Genomic DNA, 14034 nt, shown 5'->3' on the forward strand with positions numbered 1-14034 from the left:
TGACAACTCCTGCCAGCCCTGCCCACTCTAGTCAGCTCAGATAGTGCTGGGCTGATAGGCCAGGGATGGGAAGTGACCGAGTCAAGCTGTGGTTAGCGAGGACGCGGGCGGTGCCAGGAGCTGGGGAGGCTGCTTCGGGGACCCACATTCCTCTGAGAAGGAATAAAGTATTTCTAACTCAACCACACGTCCAGTCAGGGCCAAAGAAGTATATTTTCAAAGAAGGAAACACCCGTTTGCCAAACCCCTCACCCTGCCCGCAGGTGTGTGCACTCGTACACACACACACACACACACACACACACACGGACACACAGGGGTGCGTACACACGTGCCTCCACACACTCACACAAACACATGTTCTTCTAGTTAAAAACAACACCAAGTACATTCTGGAGCATACCACAGAAACAAAGACAGGGCTTTGCAACTTCCAAATTCTGTGACCTCTGTTGGGTCACTGAACAGCTCAGTGCCTCAGTTTCCCTACCTGACAGCAGATTGAGTTTGAATATATCAGGGACTAGAGAAGCTGCATCCAGCCCACAGATATGTTTTATTCGGCTCACTCAGGCCTTTGAAACAACTTTTATTTGTTGCCAACACTTAAAAATAGGAAGATTCTATCTGCCTGTCTGATAGGCAGCTACTCCTGGAGATATGGCATTTGCCCCAGGGCAAAATCAGCGGGAGACGAGAAGCAGCCTCCCCTTTATTTAGAGTTGTGCTCTCCGTTTTTCCACAGGCCACACCACACCCTGTTGTCTCCCTGACAGCGATGTCTACTATCAGTTGCCATTTACCATAGTGCTCGCACTATTGCCTTGCTGATAAGTTAACAGGAAAATGGGACATAGCCTATAACTTTGCCTCCATCTAAAGACAGAGGACAAAGAATACATGTTTTAAGAAAAACAGAAGGAAACCTATTGTGAGTGTGTTTGCTGTGCAGTGAGTGCCTCTGAGTCAAAGTGAGTGAGGCTGCTTCGCTCTCGAAGTCACACGCTGGCAGAAGGTGATACCTGAGTCCACCGTGCCTCACCTGACACCACAACCCACCTGGCTCCCAAGCCTGTTTCTCATTCCCTGTGGAGGAAGCGCTGCCCCTCGCATCATGTCACGTGAACCCCACAGCTCTTTGAAACAGGCCTGGCAAGCACTATTAGTTGTGTTTCTGTCTTGTTGTTTGAGACAGGGTCTGGCTCTGTTGCCTGGGCTAGAGTGCAGTGGCATCGTCAGAGCTTGCTGCAACCTCAAACTCCTGGGCTCCAGCAATCCTCCGGCCTCAGCCTCCCGAGTAGCTGGGACTACAGGCATGCGCCACCACGCCCACCTAATTTTTAAATTTTTTTGTAGAGACTGGGTCTCACCATGTTGTCCAGACTGCTCTTAAATTCCTGGTCTCATGTGATCCTCCCGCCTCGGCCTCCTAAAGCACTGGGACTCCAGGCGTGAGCCTCGGGCACCTGGCCACAATTATTAGGCTTAGGCCCATCTTGCAGATGAAGAAATCTAGGCTGCTGTAGATAGAACACAGGGGTGTTGGGAGGGAGGGGAGACAGGCCGGTTTCCTCTTGGAAAATCACCCGTCCGTTCAGATGGCATTAGACACCGGCCCAGGGCTCAGGCCCTTAGGGGAGTCCCCCTGGACTTATCAGAAGCCAGTGGGGAGCTCTAGGCACAGCTTTACCTGCCCAGCAGGTGACTGCCCCTGAACCAGGCTGGGAGGCCGCAGAAGCCAGCTGCCCTAGGAGCTTAGACAAGGGGATTTAGCGGGTGAGCTCACCAGGAGCCTCGCAGAGAAGGGGTCTGGAGTTCCCGGGTAAGTGCTGCCACCGTGGACTCCAGGAGCCAGCGAGGGCCTCGGAGCACCTGGGAGTGCTGGGCTCCGATCTGTCGTTGTGAGGTTTAACATCGGCTGCACTGAGGTCATGGCACACCCGTGCGTGTGGTCCGTGTGGGTCCTGCAAGAGTGTGACAGGACAGAGGGAGCCAGATAGGGCCAAGGCGGTGGGAGAGGTTGTTCTGAGACGGCGGCAGTGAGGAGCAGGGTATCTCTGTGAGAGAAAGGAGAGTGTAGGTGGCGCCTTCCCCAGGCTCAGTCGTGGCAGAGCGACACCTGGGCGAGGCCCTGGGCGCTGTAGTTCTGCATGCTGCCCCGTGCACAGGGCCTGGCAGGTGAGGCTCTCTCTAACTGGGAATGGGGCAGAGGCCTGCGTTAGGCTCCGTGGAGCAGCTCCCATCGCGGTGCACAGACGTGAGCCCGCCTGCCTTTGTCATCACTCCTGGGGCCTCTTGTGAAGGTCAGCCCTTCCCCTCATGTCGCCAGCCACCTGGCAGGTGGGGAGGCTCCCTTCCTCTTCTCTCTCCCCCTGGCTCCCACTGCTAGGAGAGAAGCAGACACCTGGCCTGGACGAGACTACCGGGCACACAGGAAGTGAACCCCGCCCTCTCTTCCAGGTGTTTGACAAGCTGGTGCTGCTCAACCCCGGAATAGAAGCAGAACAAATCTTAATGGCACCCAGCTCATTTATGAAGCTCCAGACGAACAGGTGCGTGGCTCGGCTCTTGCGCTCCGCAGGGCTGTGACGCTGCGCTTGCGTCCAGCAGCGCACGTGCCGCAGTTGTCGGGAGCCGTGGGGGCTTTACGGGAATCGTCGGTGACGCACGTGGAGAGGGGTGGCCTCTGTGTCCTCCCTTCACTGTGGACCCCTCTGCTCCTCCACTGTCCTCCAACCCATGCCGTGGGTGCCTTTTTCCTTCCTGTGGCCTAGAAGTGTTTTCATGCTGGCTACGGAAATTCAGTATTAAAAGGGCCTAAAGTACTGGCTGGGAAGTGTTAAATTTTCCAAACGCCGCCCCTGTGTTTTCAACTTTTGCCACTGAAAGTGCAGTCCGTGACCCAGCAGAGCCAGCGTCACCCAGGGGACGGAAATGCAGGTCCCCGCCCCACCGCACAGCTGCGCAGGGGAAGCTGTGCCCGACAGTGTCCCCACAGTGTCCCCGGGCGATGGGTGCACGGCACCGTCTGGGAAGCGCGGTGTTAAGGCGGGTCAGCAAACGTTATTCCTGCAGTTGGTTCAAAGGCGCTGCCTTTCCTCAGGACGACTTGCATTTGAATGGCAGCTGCACAGTGGAGGGCTGCAGAGGCCACAGGAGCACTGACACATTGCGTGACACACACACACAGCGGTCATTCAGCCCAAAGTAACTAAGTGCCAGGCTCCGTGCCAGGCTCCGGGCACACAGTGGTTTGTGACAAGGGGTGCCCTGCAGGAGGGGAGCGTGAGAAGCGCTGCAAGAGAGCGAGGTGTGGTGTTTAAGCCAGAGCCCAGAGCAGGCTGCTCCCGTGGGGATGTAGGGGGACATTCCAGATGGAGCAGCCGGAACTAGAGGTCTGAAGGCCGGAGAGCGGCTCCTCGGGCTAAGCGGAGGGGGTTGGTGGGGGGAGCAAGTCGAGGCGGAGGCCATACCGCTTGCTTACACTTGTCCAGAGAGGGTGTGTGGGGCTTGGCCAGAGAGAGGGGGGAGGGGGCCGGCCCTGGGAGCTGGAGGCCTTTCCTCCTTGTGTTTCTTTATAGTATTCACGAACGTGTAAAAGGATATCAACGTACTGCGTGATTTGTCTCCCACCCAAGCACAGCAGCAGTGGTTTCTAAACCCCCCTCTTAGGGAGTGGCTTATTCTTATCCTAATGAGCTCCCTTTTCACACCTGGGGACACCGAGTCCCAGAGAGGGGACACGATGTGCACACTGCCCTTGGCACGAGTGCTGGGACACAGCTGGCTGCAAAGGCCCCTAGGACGTGTAGTTTTTGCTGGGTGGCTCGTGCCCAGTTGCCACGTGCCCAGCTACAAATCAGACGTCCTAACACTGACCACAGGGGACAAACGTCAGAGGGAAGCTAGTGATCTCTGCTGTACGGGGCGCATTTGTCACGGAGCATGTTTGGGAAGCAGCGCTCCAAGTGTGGGTAAACTAGATGTGCTAAGGACACTGGTGGGAATAGAGGTGCCAAATGTCACTCACTGAGAACTGGACAGGCCCCCTTAGGGCATAATCCTGTAGATCAAGGTTCCTTAAGACATACCAGAAGTGCATAACTGTGCTCTCAAGAGAGGTGAAGACGAGCCGTTGTCCAGGGCTGGGAGCGCAGTGGGCAGAGGCTGCTAGTGGACTCATGGTTTCTTTTAGGGGGTGGGAAGGTGCTGAGATTAGTTTGTGGTGCTGGCCGTACAACTCTGTAAAATACTGGCTGGTCACAGTGGCTCATGCCTGTAATCCTAGCACTCTGGGAGGGTGAGCCAGGAAGATTGCTTGAGCTCAGGAGTTCGAGACCAGCCTGAGCAAGAGCGAGACCCTGTCTACTAAAAATAGACTGCTGACATGGTGGTGTGTGCCTGTAGTGCCAGCTACTTGGGAGGCTGAGGCAGGAGGATCGCTTGAGCCCGGCAGTTGGAGGCTACAATGAGCTATGATGATGTTACTGCACTCTACCCAGGGTGACAGAGTGAGACACTATCTCAAAAAAAAAAAAAAAAAAGAAAAGGAAAGAAAAGAAACCCATAAGATACTAACATTCACTAAACCGTACCTTCAAATGGGTGAATTTTATGCTGCTTAATTATATTTCATGTATCTGTTTAAAAACAAAAAACACAAAAATGACTCATGATTATAGACCTCACCATGGACAAGTTACGGAAACGTGCGTGTGTTCTGGGGACGTGTGAAGCACGCTGACAGCCCATCAGTTCTGCCGTGTGCAGGAGCCTCCCGGCCTCATCTCCAGCAGGGTGGCTTGTCCTTGAGCAGGGGGTGGCACGCTTTTTCTGTAAAGGTCCCGCTGGGAAATATTTTCAGCTTTGGGGCCAGAGGGTCTCAGTTGGACAGACTGTGCCATTTTAAGCAGCCATGGACAGCATGCAAGTAAGTGAGCCTGGCTATCTGCCAGTAAGACTGTCGTTATGGGCACTGAAATTTGAATTTCATGTACTCAACCTGTGTTGTGAAATATAATTTCTAAAAAATTTTATTGTAATCATTTAGATATGTGAGAAATGTTTTAGCTTGTGTGCGGTACCAAGATGGGGGGTGGGGGTGGGGTGGAGTGGCCCAGGGCTGGGGCTTGCAGACCCACTCTGTGGGCGTGCCTGCGCACAGCGGTGCCCTGTTTTGTTTTCTGACCAAGTGCAGCTAGCAAAACGCTTGTTGAAGGGGCCAAACCCACACCGACTTTCTGCATCCTCTCTGTGGGTTGCACCAGCTCTGCCTCCCCAGCTTTCGCTCTGGGAGGAGGCCGGGGTGGGGGGTGAGGTGAGCAGGGGGTGCGGGAGGCCCCTGCAGCTGGACTCCGGGACTTGTTCTCAACTTTCCCTTCTGCAAGCATGAAATGCCACAAAGCAGAGAGGCAGGACCTCAGGAGCGCCCTTTTTGTGTGCCTGACCCTCGCAGCCCTTTCCACACCATCCTTGTCCTGCCCCCGCCACAGCCGGGTCACAGATGTGGCAGCTGCTTGAAGCTTGCTTTAGTCAGTTGTGCAAACCTGCCCTGGGTCATTGCTGGGTGCTGGAGAGTCCTAGGCTGTCATTTCTGAGACCCGAGCAAGTTCGTGCCGGGCTACAGATGCAGGGGAAGGCTGGGGAGCTGGAGTCTGGGGTTCTTGTGCTATTTACTCAAAGACGGGCCCCGGAGCCAGCGACCACAGGCAGATGATTCACGGACAGGACAGGCAGGACCTCAGCCCTGTGGCCACCAGGCTGTGCCTGTGCCTGTGAGCAACTTCCTGGCTTGGTTTTCACACACGCCTCCATTTCTGAGTCTGGGCTCTCCTGGGGCTTTCTCAGCTCAGACAGGGCCAGGGCCAGGGCCAGGGCCAGGCCTGGCAGTGAGGGGTCTGCAACACTGGGACTGAGGGGTGGGGGGACACCAGTGGGGGCTTTCTGAGCCTGCCCTGTTTGCCTGGTCCTCTCTGCCTGGGCAAAATGCCATCACCCTTATTCTAATTCTTCTCAACTATTTGGAAGGGGGGGGCAGGCAGCGAATCCATCTCAACCTATGCATGAATTAGCAGCAAGGGTTGACGTTACTATTCCAACAATATTGGACCACTTGAAACAAATGGGCAAGGTAAAGAAGCTGGATAGATGGGTTCTGCATGAATTAAATGAGCATCAGCAGAGAAATCATCTTGAAGGTTGCGTTTCTTTGCTGTCATGACATAAAGGAGAACCATTTCTACACTGTATTGTTATGTGTGATGAAAAATGGATTCTTTTTGACAACTGCAAGCATCCGGCACCATGGTTGGATAAAGACGAAGTGCCGAAACAGTCCAAAATTGAGTATTTATCAAAAAAAGGCTACTGGTGTCTGTCTGGTGGTCCAGCGCTGGTATTAGCCACTACAGCACATGTCTACTGTTACCAATTGGATGAAACAATGAGGATGCTTGTGATGAAGCAGCCGAGATTGGTGAGCAGAAACAGGCCCATCCTCTTGCAAGACAACACTCAACCACATGTCACACAAACAAGGCTGCTCAAACTACAGAGGCTGAACTTGGAAACTCTCTGTCATCCACCACATTCACCAGACCTTGCACCAACTGACTACCACGTCTTCCAAGCTTTGGGCCACTTCTTGTAAGGAAAAATACTCAATTCTCAACAAGCTGTGGAAAACACCTTTTGCGATTTCATCACCAGTCTCCAGACTTCTTTGCTGCTGGCATAAACCAGCTACTGCTGAGCTGGCAGAACGGTGTCAATAGTTTAGGCATATACTTTGATCCAGTGTACTGATTCTTGATTGAGATATAATGAACTACTGCACTTTTGATCCTAAACCGGACATTTCATACTTAATTTTCCATTCTGTGTAGAATGCCTCCTTGCCATCATTAATAGCCAACAACAACAAAAAACTTTAAGTTTCACTGGAAGTTATTTCCGAAGTCACAGTATTTGTAAACTTTCCGTCTTTTTAAGATGAGTTACCAAAACCCTGGCAGAATCCGCAGGCCAGCCCTACTAAGCCAGCTCAACTCTGCACGTTTCCAACCTCACAGCAAATGAGGACACACACCCCACTGGGCACATGAGGAGGAAAAAGAGCGAGCCTGGCCTCTTCCTTTCCCCTCAAGGCAACGTCTGCAATAGCTTTTTGGAGCCCTAAACCTCCCAGAGACCAGTCCAAAGCTTGGAAGCCTGCCAGAGCGGGCACACGGGGACCTGGGGACATCTTACAAGAACAGCAGAAGGGGGCCTGGAGGAATGCGCGGGCCTGTCAGTGCAGCCCTGAAGATACTTTCTCATCATCGTCTGTTCAAGAGCAAAGGCCAAGACTGGGGAATCACTTGAGGCCAGCAGTTCAAGACCAGCCCGGGTAACATAGCGAGACCCTCTCTCTATAAAAAATAAGAAATATTAGCCAGGTGTTGTGGTGCATGCCTGTAGTCCCAGCTACTTAGGAGGCTGAGGCAGGAGGGTCAGTTGAGCCCAGGAGTTCGAGGCTGCAGTGAGCTATGATGACGCCACTGTACTCCAGCGGGGCCAAAAGAGCAAGACCCCATCTCAAACAAACAAACAAGAGTGGAGGCCAATCTCTGCAAAGAAACAAAAGCCCTACGTGGGAATAGGTATGTGCCAGGTGGCTCCCCCATGTCCTGAGAAGGATTCAACACAAGGACTCGTAGCCCTAGGGCACCGTGGCCTGGACTGTGCACCTGCTCCTTAGTGTTCTGGGCCCTATTCTCAGAAGGTGAGGACAAAACGCACCCAAAGCCATCACCAAAGGGTGGTGGTTCTCAGGGTCCTGCCATCTTCCATTAAAGGCTGGTTCTGAGTGTTAGTATAACTAGTACAGCGAAGGCTAGAAGTGCACAAACTGTGACAGTTTATATTCTTTGTTAAATGGTTCCTGCTACACATTTTAAGCTCATTTGCTTCTAGTTTAAATGAGCGACAGGTACACAGCTTTCAAGCTGTTTCTTAGAGAACGTGCGACTATCCACGCCTGACACAGGCCCCCATCGGCCTTGCACCATGGAGGCAGCAGCACAGGCCCGTCTCCTCTGCAGTAACTCCCAACTGTCACAATACCCGCCAGGTCCCGGTGTCAGCCATCCCATTCCCGCTGTCTCTCGGTCCAGAAGCCGTGACCCTGCCGGACAGCAGTGCTGGCAGACTGAAACCTGGAAGAGCTACTCAAGCCAGGAGGAAAGCTCTCTGGTGTAGACTGGGAACAAATGGCTCAATTTGTTGAGAAACCCAATTTATCCACCTTCTGAAAAAAGCATCAGAGTTGTCCCTCGACGGGTCATGGCCTGGGGGCAGGTGGCAGCACTGTCCCCTGCCTCAGGATGTCCTGTCCAGAGGGTGGGCACAGATATAGGTTCGCTTTTCAAGGACCTGCTGGGAAACTTTCTTAATCTGCTCATCTAGGTTTCCTGGAGCATCTGGGAGGGAGAAAGAGAGGGAGCGGGTGATCTTTCTGCATCACGGGCATTTTCAACAAAGTCAGCCCTCCCACCGTGAAGCAGCCCTGAAGGTGATCCCTCCTCCACACCCCCAGGAAGCGACTCTGGGCTGCAGGAAGAGAAAGGGATAGAAGCTTTCTTGAGTAACAAAGGACTCATCCTGTTAATTTCCAAAAACCCCAGATCTTGTGGGGGTGGAGTTGGCCCTTGCTCAGTAAATGGCCCGTTTGCAATTCTAGCCCATTGGAGGAGAAACCATCATCACCCTCCACAGTATCTAACTGTACTGTCAGCACTGTGGGGGGGTGCCTAGGACACCCCCGTGGCAAGGACCTGCAGAAATTCATATGCCACTCTCCTCAGTGAGTGCCACAATGCTGGCAGCCTCTCCACTATCACCTGGCAACAAGACTGGGCTCTGCAGGGGACACAGATCCAAAGCCTTCAGGCCAACAGGACTGTAAGATCAGAGTAGACTTCGAGCTGGGCATTCCCAGACACGGTCAAGAAGCTAAGGAGGGCCGGGCGCAGTGGCTCACGCCTGTAATCCTAGCACTCTGGGAGGCCGAGGCGGGCGGATCGTTTGAGCTCAGGAGTTCGAGACCAGCCTGAGCAAGAGTGAGACCCCATCTCTACTAAAAATAGAAAGAAATTATATGGACAGCTAAAAATATATATAGAAAAAATTAGCCAGGCATGGTGGCACATGCCTATAGTCCCAGCTACTTGGGAGGCTGAGGCAGGAGGATCGCTTGAGCCCAGGAGTTTGAGGTTGCTGTGAGCTAGGCTGACGCCACAGCACTCTAGCCAGGGCAACAGAGTGAGACTGTCTCAAAAAAAAAAAGGGGGGGGGACGAAGCTATGGAAGAGTCGGCGCGTTCCACACACACTGAAAAGCATGAGCAAAGCCCTTCAATTCTCTAGGGCCAAGGCCTGAGACGTGGGGGCGTGGCACGTTCATTCTGGCCGGCGTGTGGCGGTAGAGACAGGCATGCTGGGCAGGTACCAGCAGGCCCAGCACAAGGGCTCCGCGCTTGCTCGGTCTAAAACTGCCTTGGTGAATGGGGCAGGCGCCGTCCGCAGGCAGGTCCTGCCCCGCAGGCTCTGGGAACCTGACGGGGTCCAGAAACGGCTCCCCAGCAACAGGAGCCAGGAGCTGGGCCCTCCCTTCCCTCCCTGAAGACACCTACTTACACTTGTCCAGCTGAGACAGGCTGAAGAGATTCTGGAAATAAGCGTCCACGCAGAAGATGTTGGCCAACAGAACCTGCCAGAACCCGGGTCAGAAAGGATAACTGCTTGAAAGCCCTGGAATCTGACCTCTGAGCTTCAAGAGACCCAGCCTCAGCCAAACTGGGCGGCCTGACAGGGGTCGAAAGGCCTGGCTCAGAAGTCTCACAGTCTTGGGTTCTAATTCTAGCCCTGACCCCCAACTACCCCACCCCCCAGGGCAGGTGACGCAGCATCCCTGAGCCTGTCTCCTCTGAGCGGCAGATATCATAACCCTGGTGTCTGCAGGCTACGCCAGGACAGTGCACGTGGGGGTGGGGTACACAGTAGGTGCCAAGTGACAGCATCTCCTTCCTCCAACTCGGCGAGGAATGTGTAGGGGCTGCCCTTCGGCAGGGGTGGGGCAGGCAGACCCCAAACATTCAAGGACTCGACCACCACTGGGTGCCACGGCCTCTCCCTTCTGGGACTACCAGACAGGGCCTCGCCAACCACCTCCCTCCCTCCCCCACAACCAGCTTCATTAAAGTGCAACGGGACAGAGGCCACCGTGCGGGGCGGGCTCACCTCGTGGTCGTGGTTGCGAAGCCCGATGCGGATGGAGCGGCTGGCCCGTGACAACACGGCTGTCATGCCATACAGATTGATGAGGATGTTGGCCACCCGCTTCATCACCAGCTGCTCCTCCACGATGGTCTGGGAACACAGGGGCTCAGAGTGGGGACCTGCCACCTGGGATGGAACCCACCCACCACGGTTCCCACCCTGGGGTGCATCTTTGCCAGTCTCCGAGTCTCCCTGTGTCCCTTGGGGAAGTGGGGCCAATGATGTCTTTCCCTTTGGGTCACAGGAGGCAGCTCCTCTTAGGTCTCTCTAGATTCGGGAAGGGGTTAAGGCGAGACCAGGTCCCAGAAAGCTGGCTGAGACCAGAGGCCGATGCTCAGTGTGCGACTGTCACCTTCCCCAGCAGGAGCCCCACCAGCAGGTCCCCAGATTTAGCAGGCCCCCCCTCCATGGGGCCACCCTCCCAATTCCAGGGAGCCTTTCTTCACCTGGAAGGTGCACAGGAAAATACCACAGAAAACTCACATAGCGGGGGTGCCCATATGCGAAGCTGAGTGGCCTCTGGGACAGGCAGACATAGCCAGCCCAACCTCCCCACCTCATCCCTCCCTGGGGATCAATGTTTCTATTCGAGGCCTGGAGCCAAAGGCAGACACTCGGCAGAAAGCAGTCTCAAGGACGTTGGCCAAGTCGGAGGGCCTGCTGTGCCCCAGGCCTGGCGGGGCCCGGTTACCTTGCCAAAGCGGAGCAGCAACGTCTCAACAGTCCGGCCGAAGTAATACACATTCTCCTCGAGCTTGTTGGCACTGTCCTGTTGGGCCAGAGGACAGGACCCAGCTCAGCACCTCTTCCCCACAGTGCCCCATCCTGTGCCCTGGGCTCTGAGGCCCAGATGGGGTAGGGGCATCTGAGGTGCCTCGGGCTAGCTGGTGCTCCCCAACTTCCGCTGCACTAGCCCAACCCCCCGTCCAAGCCCTTCTGAGATGGGGACATCTGGCAGGAGGGCACCCAAGTTGAGGGGTACACCAACTAGATCCACTCACCGCAAGACTGGGGTGCACAAGTCCAAGTTCACCTGTCAGCCCCAAGTCCACGGTGCGGCCCAGGGAGTCCCGAAGCCTCCGGCCGATGGTCTCCATGACTGTGATCACACGGCCCCTTTTAAGCTCACTGCAGAAAGTCCACAGTCCCGTGACCAGAGGCCATGCTCCCGGCTCCTGCTGTCCAGCAACACGGCCCCTCGGCACCCTACTTCCATGCCCCGCCCTTGGCCCAGACATGCTGGGCCCCAGGCTGCAGGCTGAGCCCCCCAGCCCATCAGAGAGCTGCCATTTGCTTGGGACAGCGGAGTCTGCAGAATGCTACCAGCAACCTGTACTTGGGCTCCAGCAGAGATCTGATTGCTCTGCCCCTAGGACGGGGTCGAGGGGTGCAGGAGAGGCAGAGAGGAGAGAAATTGGTCTGATGTTGGCCTCAGAGCCTGACAACTGTTTGAGGGACATCTCTCATTCCTCAGGTTCTGAGAAACCAGCTGCCCTCAGTGTGGGGGACAAGAGCTACTGGAGATAGAGGAGAAGGAGTTCAAGTTGGGGTGGGAGGGTAGGTGGCCATAGGATAGGGCAGCAGGGGCTTCCCTGGGCGGCCAGTCCCCATCGCCCACAGGGAAGGCAGCTCCCAACCTGGCTTCCCAGGCCCTGTGGCAACGGCAGGCTGCGCGTGAGCACCGCGGGACTGTGCCAGGCTCCCCACCCCCCAATCCCAGAACAAGGCAGCTTTTTCCTCTTGCCGCTCAGACTGGCCTCTGCTGCGCAGCTGGGACCTAAGGAGCAGACAGTGGGAACGGCACCTACTTGATCCTCGCAGTCAGGACGCGGCCGGCGTGCTGCAGACCCGTCAGGGCGATAAACATCCGGAGAATCTCATTGGTTCCCTGTGGCCAGCAGTGCAGCGGTCAAAGGCTGCCCAGTGTCCGGCAGCCACAGTGGTGCCGTGTCCAGGGCTGTGACCAGGGGTCAGGGACGAGTGGAGGAGCTGACCAGACAGTGGCCTCCCATTGGGACCTACCACCAATCCGTGACCACGTCTCCAGCTCCCTTTTAAAATGGAAACCAGCTTTCCCTGGGTGGTGACGTAAGGGTACCGATGGCCGGGGCACAGTCAGTGCCAGACAAATGTGCGCTGGCCCTGGTCGAGGCCAGATTCCTCAGGGAAGCTACAAACTGCTGAGCAGCAGCAGCTGGGAGCTCCCCGTGCCAGCTGTCCACACGTGCACTAACCCCCGCCACCTGGGATGCCATCCGATGGCTGTGAGGGGCCGGTGGGCTTCTGCCCACTGTGTACAACGGCACTGTGCATCAGAAAGGCGCAAGGGCCTGACCCAGGCCACGCAGCCAGCACTGGGAACTGAGGACTGTCCCCTACAGCCGGGCTGGCACCACTAATAGGGAGACTCCTACTGTAGAGGAAGAGAGAATGTGGAGGCCTCCAGGCAGGACCACCCCCAGCTCTGAGCACAGTCTCCAGACGGGAGCCTCTGCCCCACACTGAAGGCCCCGTGCCCACGGCCTTGGGCCTCCTGAACCCCTGTGGACCACACCACCCAGCCATGGAGCCCGACGTTCCCGGGTGGAGGGAAGGACTTTTGGAGAAGTAGTCCTGGGCCAGCAGGGCTGTGACATGCCCGGTGCCCTCAGGCTGGCCCTCACCCCTTCCGTCCAAGGGAGAGAAGATGGTGAAGACCTGTGGCCAAGGGGCCTTCCACTGGGATGTCCCAGGAGCCAAGACCCACGCTCCCGAGTCTGAGGACACCCTCCTACAGGCAGAAGCTGCTCAGGCTCAGACCCTGCCTGCCTCCTGCACACGCGCAGCCCTCTCGAGTGCAGCCTCTCCCTCCCAGCGGGGCGTCCTGGCCTTGGTCTCACACCCGCCTCCCATCCTCCTCGTTAGCCCCAGCGGGACTTTCCCAGAACACAAATACAAGCAAATCGTTCCCTGAACGAAAGCTTTTTATGGCTTCCACAATTCCTCTGCTTGTTAACCAAGGTCCTCTGGCTACTTTTCCACCTGCCTTCCCATCCACCCTCTGCACACACCCCCGCTACCTGCCCCAGCCCGCCTAGCAGGAATGACTTCCTTCCTCTCTCCGCTCACCTCGAGCTAGCAGGTCCATCCCGTCTGGGCCTGGCAAGCTCCATTTCCCTCCCCTCGGCCCCAGCTGCCCTCCCGTAGCCCTGGTCAACATCTTTTCTGCCCCTAAGGCCCATGTGCACATGCTCCACGAGACTCCAACTCCCTCCCGGAGGACGCCCACCTCCTGTCTCCCGTCCTGCTTGTAGTACATCCTCCTCCTTGGGCAGCCATGCTGCGCGATCAGAACACAGATGCCCGAGTGGTCTTGTGGGCCCAGGTGCCCTCCACTCTGGCACACAAAGTGAACTGACTCTGGCCTTGTGCCTTCAGAGAGCAGCATAGAGAATGACAGACGTCGGTCAGGAGACCTCAGGGGTGGCCCTGTCGAACTGCCTCAATTCACCGAGAAGGAAACCAAGACCTAGAGAGTGTGCATTCAAGGCACAGCAGCGCTGGGGTTGAACCCTGGTCCCCTACAAGACCTGTCTGTCCCCCATATCCAGCCAGAATATGGCAGAGAAGACCCGTAGCTCATCACCAGGAGGCCGTGGGCTCAGTGGAAAGGGCCCTCAGGAGTGGGACCCTGAGCCAGCTGCTTGACCTCAACTTCTCCCTCTGCAAAATGGGGTCT

The 14034-nt window shown here is 56.1% G+C and overlaps 1 protein-coding gene across 2 annotated transcripts in view; it reads right to left on the reverse strand.

The window, feature by feature from the left end:
- Nucleotides 1-5155: 5155 nt before the first annotated feature.
- ACAD9 (acyl-CoA dehydrogenase family member 9) overlaps nt 5156-14034 on the reverse strand; it is a 39256-nt gene continuing 30377 nt past the window's right edge. For both annotated transcript variants that reach the window (XM_069483979.1, XM_069483978.1), the window contains 6 exons: nt 12125-12204; nt 11318-11444; nt 11008-11085; nt 10278-10406; nt 9675-9747; nt 5156-8459 (listed from right to left, as the gene is read on the reverse strand). In XM_069483979.1, coding sequence (XP_069340080.1) covers nt 8359-8459; nt 9675-9747; nt 10278-10406; nt 11008-11085; nt 11318-11444; nt 12125-12204 — 588 coding nt within the window. In that variant the 3' untranslated portion in view covers nt 5156-8358. The remainder of the gene's footprint in view (nt 8460-9674; nt 9748-10277; nt 10407-11007; nt 11086-11317; nt 11445-12124; nt 12205-14034) is intronic.

Source organism: Eulemur rufifrons, chromosome 10, assembly GCF_041146395.1.
Source record: "Eulemur rufifrons isolate Redbay chromosome 10, OSU_ERuf_1, whole genome shotgun sequence".
Lineage (NCBI taxonomy): Eukaryota > Metazoa > Chordata > Mammalia > Primates > Lemuridae > Eulemur > Eulemur rufifrons.